The following is a 14978-nucleotide window of genomic DNA, read 5'->3' as shown; positions in this document are numbered from 1 at the left end:
TGCAGGGGCCGTGGGGCGGCTGCGGCGAGGCGCCTTGGTGGGCGTGCGCTTTGTGGGGCTCGGGGTGCTCTCGGGAGTCCAGATGAACTCTGCACAGAGGAAATACAAGTGGGCAGAGGGACCCCAGCTGCCCGCCCGGCTCCTCGCCTCATCCCTGCAGCCTCCCAGTCTGGGCAGGAAGGTGGACCCCAGGGAAAGGTGTCCTCCACCTGCCCCCCGCTGGGACCCTGAAGGGGGCAGCGCCTCTTAGAGCAGCATGGGGCCTTTTCTGGTCACCCTGGGCCCTTATGATGCCCGCCTGGGGCTGCGTGCCAGGCGCTTCTTCAGTCATTCAGCAAACAGTCCTGGAAGCTGCTTGGATACTGGGTTGCCCCACCCCCGGCCCTGGCTCCTGGGGTCCCCAGGCGGTGGAGGAGACAGCCCCATTCTGTCTAAAGAGCTTCTAAGAGCAAAGGGACCTCTCTTCATTCACTTGTTGGTTTGGGGCGTAGGAGGCCACAGCGGGCGAGAAATAAGGATCCAAGGTGGTCCTGGCCAGCAGGACGGCAACGGGACCTGTGGGGGCCAGGGGGCCTCTCTCCTCCAGGCTCCAAGCTGCTGGCCTGGCACCTGTCACACTGGGAGTCGGGATGCAGCTCTCAGGGGCTTGGCTCTGCCCACGCTGACCGGAGTGGATGGGGAAAGAGGGGCAGGGGGGGCACCCCGTGTACCCCAACCCGGGGCCTGGGTGCAGCAGGTGCTGGTGCGTGGGGCTGGGTGACTCTGTGCCCGCGGGCCGTGTGGACATGTCTGGCCTGCGTCGTACACAGGGATGAACCTCTGCGCGTCAGGCCTGCGCGCAGTCCAGCCTTACTGTTGGGTGCCATACCAGGCCTGGGCACTGCTCTCCGTGAGGGGCTCAGAGGAGGGCTGATCCCCAGGCTAGTCACTTCCTATGGGGGTTCCTGGGGCCACCAGCCCAAATCCTTTTGAGTCCCTACCCTGCTTTGAAAGCCACTGGGATGGCCTGAGAAATGCCTCTCGGAAAGAGGCCGAGTGCAGGCCAGGCCCGGGCACAGTGCCACAGGGGGCTCCATTCCACCCACAGGGCCATGCCTGTCCTCCTGCAGGTGCTGCTGCTCCTCTGCCCGGGCTCCCCGACCTGCCCCAGCCCAGCCCCCATCCTGCCCCACGGCACCCCCTCCTCTTCTCTCTAGGCCCCAGGACCCCCCGCCGCTGCCCAGGCTGGGGACCCACAGGGCCTGGGACACTAAATCGCCTCTCGGTCTGGCCCAGCCAGGACGGGGCTGGGCTGACCTCTCCCAGTGGCTCAGCTCCAGTGCAGACTGGGTGACAAACACAAGTGCCAGGCGCTGCTCAATGAGTGGATGGAGAACTTGCCAAGCCCAAAACCAACTGCAGCCAGCAGTGGCCTCTGAAATGCCATCTCCCCTCCCCTGCCTGCCACTATCCGGGGCAGGAGCCAGGCCTTTCTGCCCAGGTGCCCACCTCCCCCAACCTAGTGACCTGCGGGCACACTGGGCCTGTGAAAATAGTTCCTGAGGCAGTAGCTCTTAAAATTGTAAACTAGTTGTCAGTGTTTTCAAGCTGGAAGATTACATGTAACAACCTGAGAAGACAAGGACCATGGTCATCTTGCTCAGGACCAATGTTCCCTGTGTGTGCAAGGCATGTGGTGGTGGTAGGTGTGGATGGATGGTAGTATCACAGCAGTGGGCAGGTGGATAGATGGATGGATGGATGGATGGGTGGATGGATGGGGTGGGGTGAGTGAGTGGATGGATGGATGAATGATGGGTGGATGGAAGGAAGGGTGGGTAGATAGCTGCATGGTGTTATGGTTTAGGTCTAGAATGCTCCCCAGAAGTCTTGTGCATTCAAAAGGGCAGCTTTTGGAAAGTGATTAGATCACAGCCATGCTATATTCCTCAGTGGACTGACAGTTCATAGCTAAATGTCTTACTAGGAGGCAGGGTCTGGTGGGAACGGGTGTGTCACTTGGGGTCTGCCTTTGAGCTCTGGCTGCAGTGGGGTAAGAAGCTGTCCTCCTCCCTGCCCTTTCACCATGATATTTTCACCTTTGGAGCCAGCCAACCATGGACTGGATCACCTGAACCATAAGCCAAATTAAACCTCTCCTATTTTAAACTGTGGGTGGTAGGTACTGTATGTCAGCAATGGGAACGCTAACACACACGGACAGACGGGTGGGTAGAGGGATGGACTTAGCTACCCCAGCCCCAGTAGTTCAGTCTGCCTTGCTCAACACAGACCCCCTCTCTCAGTCTCTCCCAGGAGCTCTGAGCACTCCTTTCTGGGCACAGCTTTTCTTCCTCTTGCTGTGCCCTCCTTGAGGCCAGCAGTCCCTGGCAGCCACCTGCCCATGGCCGAGGACCTGGTTTGAGTCACGGTCAATCTAGCAAGGCTCACGGTAGATGCACTTCCATCCACCTTAACTAAGTGTCAAATGTGTGCCAGGAACGCTTCTGGGCCCAGGGGCCAAGGAAGGGCTGCAGCCTGGCTGGAGGGGGAGCTGGGGGTGCTGTGGGAACCCTCTCCCCCCCAGTGAACCCGTCAGTGGGCACTTACTTTCTTTGGGCACGAAGGGGATGAGGCGGCTTCTCACTTTCACTGGGGCGGGGTGGATCTGACACTTGCCGGGTGGTGCTCGTCTGCCAACGAGAGAGAAGAGGTCACGAGTCTCCGGGTGGCTGACACCCACCCCGCCCCACAGCAGGTATGGGCTGGGGAGAGGAGGACCAGATCGCGAATGACAGGCGGCTCTGTGGCACCCTTGCCCGCTTCAGGCCCACAGGATACTAAGAAAGAGCCCAGCTCCTGGACATGTAGGTCCTACTCCAACCTTGGGTGGGGCTGCACCGTGGCCGCTGACTCGAGGCCACCTCTGGCTCAGTCCACTCCCAGGGCGGCATGATTCCTGCCCTGCCCCTCGCCCTCCAACCCCTGGCTTTGAGGAGGGCCTCCCTCCCCGGGTTTCTGTGGGAGCTGAGGAAGGGGACGGCTTCTCTGAAGCCCCTGGCCGGGCCGAGCTGGGGGCTGGGCTTGAGAGAACCGCCGGAGAAAAGAGTGTAAGAAGGGCTGCCAGGGCGTGAAGTGGCCTCTGACATCCTTGGGGGCGCAAGGAAGGAACGGGATGCCATTTTAATTAGTTTTTGGCTATCAATCTAAGGCTCTTTGAATGGGACCGGCCTGTTCCCAGCCCGGCTCACGGGGCCCAGCACTTCAATAGGGCTGCGTCAGCTCAGAGTGGGGGCAGCCACGTGACGCGGGGTGGCGTCCGGACGGGAGGGGACGCGGGCTTTTCTCCCAAAGGCAAAGGCCCAGCGAGGCACACTGGCCTCTCAAAGCCACAGGGATGGCCGCGAGCCCAGGCCGGGGCGCGAGAAGCCCACAGTCTCTCAGGCCCCATTCTCTGTGGGGGACGGGGAGCTGAGGGGGAGACAGACGCACCCACGACAGCATCTGGCGTGATCAGGCGCTTGACAGATGTGCTACTTCCTTAGAGAAGCGTCCTTTGAAAAAGAAAAAGTGCAAATAACCTCAAACTCCAAGGAGCAGGCGAGGCATTTATGGCTGGGTGACTCAGCAGAAAGGTCCCTCTGAGGGTCGAGCTTGCGACATGGAAAAGTTTGTAACAACAGGGAGGGGGTGGGTGGAGGGTGCAGAGTCTGCGCGTGGCCCAAGAGCCTTGAGAGAGGCCTGGGTCCCCAAGGCAAGCGACCGGCCTCAGGGAGATGGAAGGGAGGGACAGGAGGAGAGGTGCTCACATTTTCCTTGAGAAACAGGTCGTTATTTAATGTATCTGTACTTTTTATAATTAAAAAAAAAACACACTTTGGTCAACAAGGAAAATGTGAGACACTGTCGCAGAGAGAGACCAAAGGATGCTGAGGAGACGCGGTGATGAAAAGTAATGTGGGATCCTGGACGGGATCCTCGGGTAAATAAAAAGGGCAGGAGGGAACAACCAGAGTACTTTTAAAAAGACTGAAAAGCTGTGGGACGTGGTGACGCATGTCTGTAATCCCAGCACCCGGGAGGCTGAGGCAGGAGGATTGCCAAGAACTTGAGGCCCGCTGAACTACACAGTGAGATCCTGTCTCAAAGCAAACCAGCAACAACAAAAAAAAAACCCCAAAGGGTTTAGTTATTAGTAACTTAGACATTTTAGCTCACTAATGGTGGCAAATGTTTTGTGATGAGATGTGAACAGCAGAAGATGCCGGGTGTGGGGTGTTTTTTTGCAACCTGTTTATCTAAAACTATTACAAGCTAAAAAAAAAAAAAAAAAAGTTTTTCAAGAGCTCTAGGTGTTTCAGGGCTTTCCTGCACCTAGTGTGTCTCCAGGTTTAGGGCAGCTAGGCACAGCAGGGTCTTCCCCGCTCTGCCGAGCATGAATGACCCGTGGAGGGCAGCCAAGGGTGTTGTGCTGGGGGACACATCGGGGGTCTCCCCCAGCTGTGAATGTGTACAGACTCGTGGGGAAAGTCAGCCAAGAAGGGCTGGAACAAATTTAGAAAAACAATCATTCACTCATTCATCAAACATTCCTGAGTCCCTGCTCCAGGCCATCCCAAGGCCTGCGTGGGGTGAGGAGATACAGCTGGTCCTGAGACTCCCAGCCAGTGGAGCACGGCTGTGTGGTGGGAAGATCCCAAATCTGAGAGCTGAGAGACAGCCGGATGGGCCAGAGGTGCAGCCATTTCGGGGAGGCCTGGAGGGGAGCAGCTCGCAGCCAGAAGCAGGGCGGGGCCCCGATGCCAGCCGCCTGCACCCACTGCAGCTCCAGCCTGGATGGGCCCCCAGCCCTGGACTTCATATCTTTGTGCTCATTTCTGCCCTGGTACAGAGGGCGCTGGGAATCAGTGAGCTCTGCCTGGAAGCAGCCCAGGCGGGGCCCCCGCCTCTGGAGGGAAGCCCAAGGACATGGGCGCCGTCAGGCTCCAGCCAGCAGCCCCGGGGAAGTGCAGACCCTGCGCCTGGGATGTATCTGCGAGGCCAGTCAGGGGCCACAGGGTGAAGGATGGAGCTCCCCAGGAGGTGGAGGGACCAGGGACCTGCCAGTCAGATGCCCGGGAGGTGGGCAGGCCTAGGCCCCATCTCAGCAGCATGCTCTTGTCCACACAGAGCTGCCCCTGATTGGGGCAGGCGGCCCCCACCTCGCGCCCCAGACCCGCCCCTCCCCAGGGCCGGCCGTGCCAGGGACTCACCTGGATGGGTCGATCACCTTGTAGATGACGCCATGGGCCGCAGTGGCACTCGGCACGCCCGTGGACAGGAAGTACAGCTCCCCTTACGGCAGACAGGGCGACAGTGAGAGTGCTGTGGCACACACAGGCCCAGGCCCCTCGGCCGGCACCACCTTCCCCGCTTGGAGACTGACCCAACCTGGGCGCGCCGGGACCGCCTGAGGTCCGGCCCCATCCTGGAAACTGAGGCTGGGAGAGCCGTCTGCGCAGGCCCGCGGGCCTCTGCAGCTCTGTCCCCAGCCTGCCCTTCCTGGTGCTCCTTCCTGGTGGCCCCTGCCCAGCACCACACACCTTGGGGCAGGAATGGGGGCCACGGCTCCCCACTGGGGCTCTCAGAGCCTCCGCTTCCTGTTTTTCCGATGGGCTTTGCCTCTGAGGCCAACTCAGACTGAAGGAGCAGAGCAGCACTTAGTAAGTACCAGCGCCTAGTCAGTGCCAGCGCTTAGTCAGTACCAGCGCTCAGTCAGCACCAGTGCTTAGTCAGTACCAGCGCTCAGTCACTACCAGCACTCGGTCACTACCAGTGCCACCCTCATCGCCAGGCATGACCAGGCAGCCCCAGGGCCCAGGCGTGGCAGACTGGATGGGAGCAGCCGGCTCTGGGGCTTCTCCCCGCACCCGCTGAGAGCCGGCCCTGGCGCTGTGCTCGCGAGGGGCTGGCCCTGCTCACGCTGCCACACCTGCCCCGGCCACAGGAGTCCCACATGTAGCCCTCCCTGGAGGGCCTAGGGCTGGCCTCGGGCCTTGGTTTGCAGCTTGCAAGTGTGAGATCTAGAGAAGTGAAAGCTGCCCCAGGGAGCGGAACCCGGTTTTTCTCCCGCTGAACCCCAGGATGCATTGGGACCTTCCTGGGCCAGCGCTGGTGCTGGGCAGGCAGCTCACAGGCATCGCCTGGATTTCCATCCCTCTGTGTCCCTCAGGGGACGGAGGAAGAGCCCTGCAGAGCTGCGCCTTCCTTCCAGGCCCGCACCTGGGTGAGGAGGGGGGGACCTTGCTTCTGACACGAGTTCATGCCCTCCTGACCAACAGAAGGGGCCCTCAAGGGCCCAGGGGCCAAGCACTCTGTCGGCTCCACACAGGCTTCCCAGACTCGCCCTGGGGCTCCGGGCACCGGGCCCTGTCAGGGACACCCCTCCAAAGGTCCCGGCGGGTGTTGCCTAGAAACCCCAACAAGCATCCCGCAGGGCCCGCTGGGGGCCGTGGGCTTTTGTTGGGGGGCAGTCCTGGGCCAAGCACAAAGGCGGAGGCTGGCGTGGGACCCGCTCCCCTCACCCGCCCTGCTGCTGCACTGGAAGCACAAGTGCCCAGATGTGGGGCGCACCCACGGGCAAGCAGACTGTGTCCCCACTTTGAAATGGCAGCGTGGCTGTGAGGAAGGGCCCAGGCATGTTTGTCACCACCACCCCGGCCCCTCACAGTGACCCTGCGCAAGTGGCACGGGGGCTGGGCCTTGCCCGAGGGCGCCACACTCGGGCCTCTCTGGGGCGAAGGTCACCAGGAGCTCGCCAGGCAGTCCAGCCTTCACTGGGCAGCAGGGAACCAGGCCAGGCCCAGACAGCCGGCTGGGAGGTCCCGGAAGTGCTCACCGGCTTCGTCCTCCGCGAAGGAGATGATGTGTGGGTAGTAGCTGTTGATGAGCCCCGGGAAGGCGCAGGTCCGCCCGCGGCCCATGCAGATCTCACTGTACCGCCACTGGCCCGTCTCCAGGTTCTCGCGGAGGGACATGAGACGCCTACGAGGGAAGAGGAGCTTCAAGATCGTGCCCATCCCTCCGTCCCTTGGTCCGTCCGTCCCTCCGTCCACCCACTCCGGGACCACACCTCACTCGCAGGGTCGGTGCAAAGCGTGTGTGCATCTGTCCAGAAATGACCAAGGGTTCCGGACAGGGATACCGAGGGATACCCCATGACCTGGAGGGTTACATGTCCAGCAAGCTGGCTGGATGTGATCTTCACAGACCACCTGCCCGAGAGACCCAGCGACGCACAAGACCAGCCTGCCCCTGCCCTCAGCTCAGGCCAGCAGTGGCCCCCACGCTGTGGGGCGCTGACTCCCTGTCAGAGCCCCGAGGCCGGGGGCAGGAGTGTGCGCGTCCTTTGGCACCATCTCCAGAGCAGGAGCCTGGGCGTCCTGGGCCTACTCCCATCTCTGTTTGTCAGGCCCTGCTCAGGGTCCCCTCCTCCCGGAGGCCCTCCCAGACTGCACCCGCCGGGTTCTCACCCTGGGCACAGGCTCTCTAAGGCCACAGGACTGAGGATCCAGCCTGGGTGTTCCCCACTCAGACTTGAGCAGCTCTTTACCTCTGCTGCCCTGGCTCAACCCTCACCTGACCCAACAGAGGGGCCTGGGGAATATGGGGGAAATCAGTTGATTCTGTAGTCAGGTGACTTCAGCACTCCTGGGGGAGGAGGATCAGGGTAAAAACAGAGGCTTCGCTAGACCCATTTCACAGATAGGAAAGCTGAGGCCCAAGGACAGACATGCCCAAGAACCGGGAGGCAGCTGCAGGATCCCAGGGCCTAGGCCTGGGTCCCCTCCCAGCTCCACAGCCTTCAACAGCTGCCAGGCACCAGGCTTCCCTGGGCCTCAGTTTTCTAGGGGACAAGGTGGTCAAGGGGCTCCATATGCTTCCCTGAGGGTGCAGCCTGTCCCCTGAGGGCTCAGGAGGCCTGCCGTCCTCCCCACCCTCTCCCTAGAGCCTGCCAGGGTGCAGCTTGTCCTCCCCGCAGTGCGGGCCCTGCTCCAGAGCAGGAGTCAGGCGTGGACGGCAACCCTGGCTCCCTCCTCCCACCAGGGGACCCCAAACAGGCAACCCCTCTCTGGCCTCAGTTTCCTCACTTTCGAGGGACCTTGCACCAAGGTCCCCGTGCCGCTGGCTGGGTGGGTAGTGATGGGGCGGCCCAGGGCACAGGAGAGACTGCTGAGCTCTGGCCGTGCCCACCAGAAAGCAGGCTGGGGGCTGGGTGGCCCCTGAAGTGAGGGTGCCCTCACAGGGCAGGTCGCCTGGAGCCCAAGGAGGGGGCGGGGCAGGGGCGGGGCGGGGTGCTCCCTCGGTCCACCGGGGACCGGGGTCAGAGCAGGTGTGCACCCGCATGTACACGCACACATGCGCACACGCACACACGCACACGCTCCCTCACCACAGGCCCAGGGAGCGGACGCAGCCGTCTGGGGTGCCCAGGGCAACCTACCCGCTCATGAAGTCCCCAAAAATGTAGAGGCCGTTCAGGTTGGGGTTCTCGCAGCCGCGGTACACGTAGCCCCCGGTGACCGACTTGCCCAGCTTGTGTGGGTAGGCAAAAATGGGCAGCACATCGTCTGCAGCGTGGAGAGACACGGGGCTGGCCGCGGGGGTCAGCTCTGGACGCCGGGGGGTGGTGGTGGGGTGGCCCAGCGCCCCTCGAAGCCTAGTGGGTGTCCCAGGCCACGCGGGACAGGAGACGGGGCGGGATGGGGGGAGAGGGTCTTGCAGGGCCCAGGGGGCATCGAAGGTGAGGGGCAAGGGCGGGCTGGGGGTGGGGCGGGGGTCCACAGCCCAGGGGCGGGGCCGGCGCAGGACCTCACCAAGGGACTTGTTGGCGCACAGCTGGCGATCGTAGCACTCGAAGCCCTCGCGCGCGCGCCAGCCGTAGTTCCGGCCGCGCTGCACCAGGTCCACCTCCTCGAACTTGTTCTGGCCCACGTCACCGCAGAAGAGACGCCCCCGGCCCGCGCCGGTCGCCGGGTCGCCGCGGTCGAAGGAGCAGCGCCACATGTTGCGCACGCCCAGGGCCCAGACCTCGGGGCGCGCCGCGGGGTCGCCCACGAAGGGGTTGTCGGGCGGCACGCGGTAGGGCGGTCCCCATGCCGGGCGCTCCACGTCGATACGCAGCACCTTGCCCAGCAGAGCCGACCTGCGGGCGGGCGGGAGCTGCCAGGGTGTGGCCGAGCACGTGGCCTAGGCCCATTTTACAGACCGGGCCACTGAGCTCAGGAGAGGCCAAAGAATGCTACCTGCTAGTAAATGGGGCGGTTGGAGCCCAGCCCAGGCGGCTGGCCCCAGAAACCCAATCTCTCTCTCTCTCTTCCATGGTACAATGCTAGGGGTGGACCCAGGGCCTCTACACTGAGTTATATCCTGTCCTTTTCTCATTTATTATGATTATTAATCTATTTATTTGGTTTTTTGAGACGGGGTCTCGCTGTTATAGTTCAGGCTGGCCTCGAACTCACTATGTAGCCCAGGAGGTCCTCAAACTCGTGGTGATCTTCCTGCTTCAGCCTTCCCAATGCTAAGATTACAAGCATGTGCCAGCGTGCCCAGCTCTCAGTTGTTATTTGGGACCAGGGTCTTGCTAAGTCACCCAAGCTGGGCTAACCCCAGGCTCTGCTGGGATGTTCTACGGCACCTCGCTGTCCTGCGTGGTATTAGCAGAGGGTCCCACTCAGCCCTGCCTGGTCAGGACTGTGCTGATGGATGTGGACTCTGCTAGGAAACCAGCACGTATCAAGTTCCCTCCAGTCCCAGCCTGCTGAGCGGCGCTCAGCAGGGGAGCATCAGGTACCCATGAAGGAGTACTTTAGCATCCAAGCCGAGGGGGACAAACAGAGCAGCCACGAGGGCTGGGGAGGGCAGCCAGGGGGGCAGCGCTAGCTCCACGCAGCGCTGGGGGTGAGCAGCTTCGGGGTTCACCCGTCACAGGCCAAGAGGGACAGATGGGAAAATCTGTTTTGTTTTGTTTTGTTTTGTTTTATTTTGTTTTTCTCCGGTACTGGGAACCGAACTCAGGACCTTGCGCTTGCCAGGCAGGCGCTTTGCCGCTGAGCTAAATCCCCAGCCCTGGAAAATCTGTTATATGCTTGAGTCAGTGTGGCGGGGAACACGGCCCTGGTGTCTGATGCACCCACTTACGGGCTGGTGGGTCACCCCCTCCAGGGTGACAGTGACACAACTGTGCATCTGTCATGCTCACACTGCACCAGCATCGCTAGAGACACTGCACAAACGGCCTTGTTCACACTGATTAAATGCTCCTCCCCCCAGGAGATGCCCCATGGCTCACCCCTGCTACTGGCCTCCAGCTCCGGGGGCTCCCGTCACCCCATCCCCAGCCACCAGCTCACCCTGGGCTTCAGGGTGTCCATGGGCAAAGCCTCCTGGCATGGCAGCAAAACAACGTTTTACATTCCATCCAATTATCTACAAGTCCTTAATTTCTATTTTCCCGACTTCACCTCCAAACACACTGCAAGCTTGTGCTGGGGGGACGCGCGCCCTGTGGCACCCGGAAGGCGCGAGGGGCGAGGTTATTTGTGTGTTAATGACTGTCATCCACCTCGTCTTTGCTATTTTTATTTTCTGGGCCGAGGGAGGCTGTGTCATTTTTGGCTGTGGGGACAGAAGGGGCTGACTGGAAACCCCTTGTTTACATTCCCAGGTCTCTGTATGCGCAGATGTGTGTGTCCCTGTGAGTGTGTGATGTGTGCGCACTGTGCTCTTGTGTGGGAGCGTGTGCATGTGAGTGTGTGCGTGTGCACATGCACGTACGGAAGGAGCGCTCAAGCACAGGCTGTTTGGTCAGGCCAGGCTGTGCCAGGGTCTCAGAGGGTCCCCTGGTGTAGAAATCCACCGGGTCTGGGGGCCTCCCTTGGCTGCACCCGGAGGGCTGGGCGGGTCTTAGAGAAAGCCCCTGCTTCCCAGAGCTTTACCCCTGGGCACTGCAGTCTCTTCCCGCCTCCTGCTGCAGCCCTGCGGAGGTTCTGAGTCCCCTCCGGCCCAGGGCCACGAGTGACCGGCCCAGGTGCCCCGCCGGCTGCAGGCTGGGTCTGCACCTGAGCCTGTCTTACTGCCCTGCATTGCTCGGCTGAGGAAGCAGCAACAGCACCCACGGAGCGTGAGGAGCCGGGAGTGTAAACCCACAGCAGCGCGGCCAAAGCGCACGTACTTGTTCTGAGCGTTCCCGAACTTTCCGAAGGGGTCCCCCGCCATCCCGCCGTCCCCGGTGAAGATGTAGAGGTACCCGTCGTCCCCGAAGAGCAGCTGGCCCCCGTTGTGGTTGGAGGCTGGCTCTTCGATCTCCAAGATTATCCTACAAGAAGACAAGCCCAGTAAACACTCAGCCTTCCCAAGACTACTGCAAGCGCCTCCTTACTCCCCAACGTCATTTTGTGGTGGAAGAAAGCCTTCATGCCTTTCCTTCACAAGGACCTGGGAGGGAGGGCTGGGCAGGGATCTGCTACCCACCCCATCATGTCCAGGGCCATCTGGAGGCCCAGAGAGGTTGAGTGACTTGCTCAAAGCCACACAGCCCAGAGGCAGCAAGGCTGGGACTGGAGGTCAGGTCTCCTAGTTCCGGCCCAGTGATTCCTCTACTCTTCTGCACCTATGATTATGTGACATCGTCATCCTGCCCCGCCGCGTCCTGCATACGAGAGTTAAGCCCAGCACATCCGGCACGCATGTTCAAAAGGTCATCCAGGCTCCCCGGCCTGGGTTACTAATCCCTCGCTCCAACAGCACAGAGAAACCTCCCTGCAGAAGGCCAGCCTCCAGCCAGGTTTTGAGCTGGAGTAAGTGGCACCCCCGAAAGGACCCTTGCTGAACCCCACTCAAACAGGTCCCTCCCTCTGTGTTGTTCCAGTTTCCGTTCTCAGGGCCGGATGTTTTTAAAGTCACTGTTGATGCGTCCATTCTGCCCCCTGTCCTCCCTCTGTCATGTCCACTTGTGGCCTCTCGTGGAGAAACGGCTTTACAGGCTCGCTGAAGGTCACGCGAGTGAGGACTTCTCTTGTTTCTCAGGCTGCTAGGAAGCTCACAAAAGTAACTGCTATGACAAAATCCACACTGGCCCTCAAAGCTGGCATATTTGTTTCCTCGTCCTCTTTATATATTTGATGTCAACATTTTACAAACACGCACACCACGTGCTGTTGTTTGCCCATCTGCTGAGACACTGTTCTGACCTGGCCCTTACCTCTTTAAGTGGGGAGCGGGACAGCGCCCGAAAACTGCATTTTCCATGCTCCTTTGCTAGCTGAACCTTTGGGCCAGGGCAGGCTGGCAGGAGCCTGGGCGGGGAGGGTCCAGCAGCCCCACCCCCTCCAGGCTCCTGTCCTCACAGGCAGCCTAGTGTGGTTCCAGCTTGGCGGGTGGGCTCGGTTCCGGAGCCCATCTCTGTCCCCTCAGCCCGAGGGAGGGCAGCCTCCTCCCTACCCCAGGCCCCTCCACCCCTTACGATTCATTCCCAGGGGCGATTCTCTCCTCTGGACCCTCGGACACCGAGTTTCCTTTCCCTGAAAAGAGCTGGTGCACAAACGTCCAGCAGAAGGCTCTGTGGGCGTGGCAGGGTACTCGCCGCGGGGCGAAGGATGCAGTGTGGAGGGGCAGCTGCGGGGCGGGGCGGGGCGGGGCGTGGCGGGACCGTGGCACTGGGCCAGGAGGGGGCCGGTGCCAGCCGTGGGTGAGCTCCCGACCCAACGGTTCTGACTCCCAGGCTTCCTGCTGGGAGGCCTGCGGGTCTCTTCGCCTCCTGGAGCCTTTACCTGCCGATCTACACCCATGAGCATCACACCGACCCCTCCTCGTCTACACCCGGAACTGATGGTTCTGACCTCACTGTCCAGTGAAGGGCACTATCTCGAGGCCTGCAGCAGAGCGCTGGCCTCGGGGACACAGTCCCGGCCACCCCGGTGTTGCAGACCGACCGGCCCCAGGCGCATGGCTGAGCGCGGAGAGGGCCGCACTGGACATGCGCGGCCCTGGGCCCCGCCCCCGCCCGGGCACCACCTCTCGGAGCCGTGGTCCACGCTGTTCTCGTCTTCCTCGGAGACCCGGAACTCGCTGATGCGGATCCACTCGCGAACGTCGGTGCCCACCGAGTAGTAGACGTAGAGCTTGCGGGCTTGGCGGAAGCGCGGGTGGAAGGCCAGGCCCAGGAAGCCGCGCTCGTCGCCCTCCCAGGGCGAGGTGAGCACGGCGCGGCTGATGTTCAGGAAGGGCCTCTTGAGGCGCGCGCGGTCGGCCAGGTAGACCCACACCAGCCCCAGCTGCTCGGCCACGAAGAAGCGGTGCGTGCCGTCCTGCGCGTGCACCATGGCCACCGGGTTGCGCAGCCCGTGGGCCACCTCCTCCAGGCACAGCTGCAGGCAGCCCCGCGCGTCGGCGCCCACGCGGCCCAGGTTGGAGTTGAGCTGCTGGTTGACCAGCAGGCGCGGGAAGCAGTAGTCCGCGTCGTCCAGGGAGAGGTAGCGGCAGAGCTTGGCGCGGTCGCCCTCCAGCGCCCGGAGCTCGGGATCGGGCGACAGGTGGTGGAGGAGGCCGCGACACGTGTGCCACATGTCCAGACAGTAGTCCTCGCACAGCCCGGGCAGCGTGCGCAGGGGCGTGGACGGGTCCTCCGCGTCGTAGAGGTGGGCAGCGAAGGGTGAGCACTCCTGTGGGGACAAGGGCGCTGAGGACTCAGGGATGCGCATGGAGACCCCGACGCCTGTGTGGCCTTGGGCGGGTCCCCGAGGCCCAGCCTGCACCCTCCTAGTGCAGACCGGGCCACCTAATACCAGGATGCCTCAAGTTCCGCAGGCCCACTGTTTTCTCTCGGTGCTGGGGATCGAACCCAGGTCCTTGGCACGGAGCTGCTTCCCTGGCCCTTTTTGTTTTGACACAGGGTCTTGCTAAGTCACTAAGTTACCCAGGGTGGGCTGAAACTTGCAGTCCTCCTGCCTCAGCCTCCCACCGTGCTGGGATTGCAGGTGTGCACAGCCATGGCCAGTTCCTCTCCGTACTCTTATCTCCTTGCCTTAATTCTTCTGTTTGAGCCAATAGCCCCAGGGGCGTGGAGGCACACACTTGTGACCGTACCACTGGGAGGCTGAGGCAGGAGTCTCAAAGTCAAGCCCAGCCCTGGGCAAATCATGGAGACCCTGTCTCAAAACGTTAAAAAGTTTTTAAAGGGGGTTGGGGGTGTGGCTCCCTGCAAAGGCCCTGGGTTCAATCCTCAGTTTAATGAAAGGTCTCACCTGACCTGACATTATAATGAGTGAGTTTGTTGCCAGTTTATCGCTGGCCCTTCCTCAGAATGGCATTCTGTGGGGGAAGGCTGTGTTTGTCTTGTTTGCTGCTGTCTGCCGGAGCCCTGTTGAGAGCCCGGCACACAGTAGGCCCACAGGGAGTAGAGGGAGGGTGCCGAACCACTCACACAGGCAGCTTTTGTTCAGCTTGGTTCATTGCAGCGAAGGCTCCTGTCTGTCACTCACTTAACATGCATGAGCTCTCCCCAAAGGGGAGTGAGCTGCTGGTGGGGAAACTGAGGCTCCAGCCCCACCCCACCATGGTATTATTCAGCACTTTGATCAGACGACTAATATAAAAGGGCCTCTTTTTTAATACAAGGTTGGCCTGGAACTTGTGATCCTCCTGCCTCAGCCTCCCAAGTGTGGGATCCCAAGTGTGCACCATCTCAGCTGGGATCCCAAGTGTGCACCATCTCACTCTGCTTGGAGAAGTCTTGAGACTGATGTCAAGATAGCCCCACTCTCTCCAGCACCGTGGTGACCCCAGGCCCATGGGTCCCCTCAGGCTCAGCCCCTCCCAGGCAGGACCCTGGGCCATCCCCGAGTAGCGCTGCCAGCACAGTCTTCTAGGAGATAAATGCACTCAGGCCCCTCGAGCACCTCTGCCAGCTCTGTGTGGGCATCCCCCACCAACAGGCTCCCCGCCCCACGTCCAGCACA

The 14978-nt window shown here is 61.5% G+C and overlaps 1 protein-coding gene across 1 annotated transcript in view; it reads right to left on the bottom strand.

Moving 5' to 3' along the window:
- The window catches only part of Hhipl1 (HHIP-like 1), a gene marked incomplete at its 5' end in the record, with an annotated part of 15153 nt that extends 1471 nt beyond the window's left edge, over window positions 1–13682 (bottom strand). The window contains 8 exon segments of the mRNA XM_013517245.1: window positions 1–89; window positions 2590–2672; window positions 5232–5313; window positions 6857–7002; window positions 8462–8588; window positions 8835–9163; window positions 11195–11338; window positions 13036–13682. Of these exon segments, the coding sequence (XP_013372699.1) occupies window positions 1–89; window positions 2590–2672; window positions 5232–5313; window positions 6857–7002; window positions 8462–8588; window positions 8835–9163; window positions 11195–11338; window positions 13036–13682 (1647 nt within the window).
- Window positions 13683–14978: the final 1296 nt, after the last annotated feature.

This window comes from Chinchilla lanigera, unplaced genomic scaffold, assembly GCF_000276665.1.
Source record: "Chinchilla lanigera isolate Chin_1 unplaced genomic scaffold, ChiLan1.0 scaffold00037, whole genome shotgun sequence".
Taxonomy (NCBI): Eukaryota; Metazoa; Chordata; class Mammalia; order Rodentia; family Chinchillidae; genus Chinchilla; species Chinchilla lanigera.
Note: the sequence above shows the minus strand (reverse complement) of the source record. Positions and strands in the feature narration are given on the sequence as shown.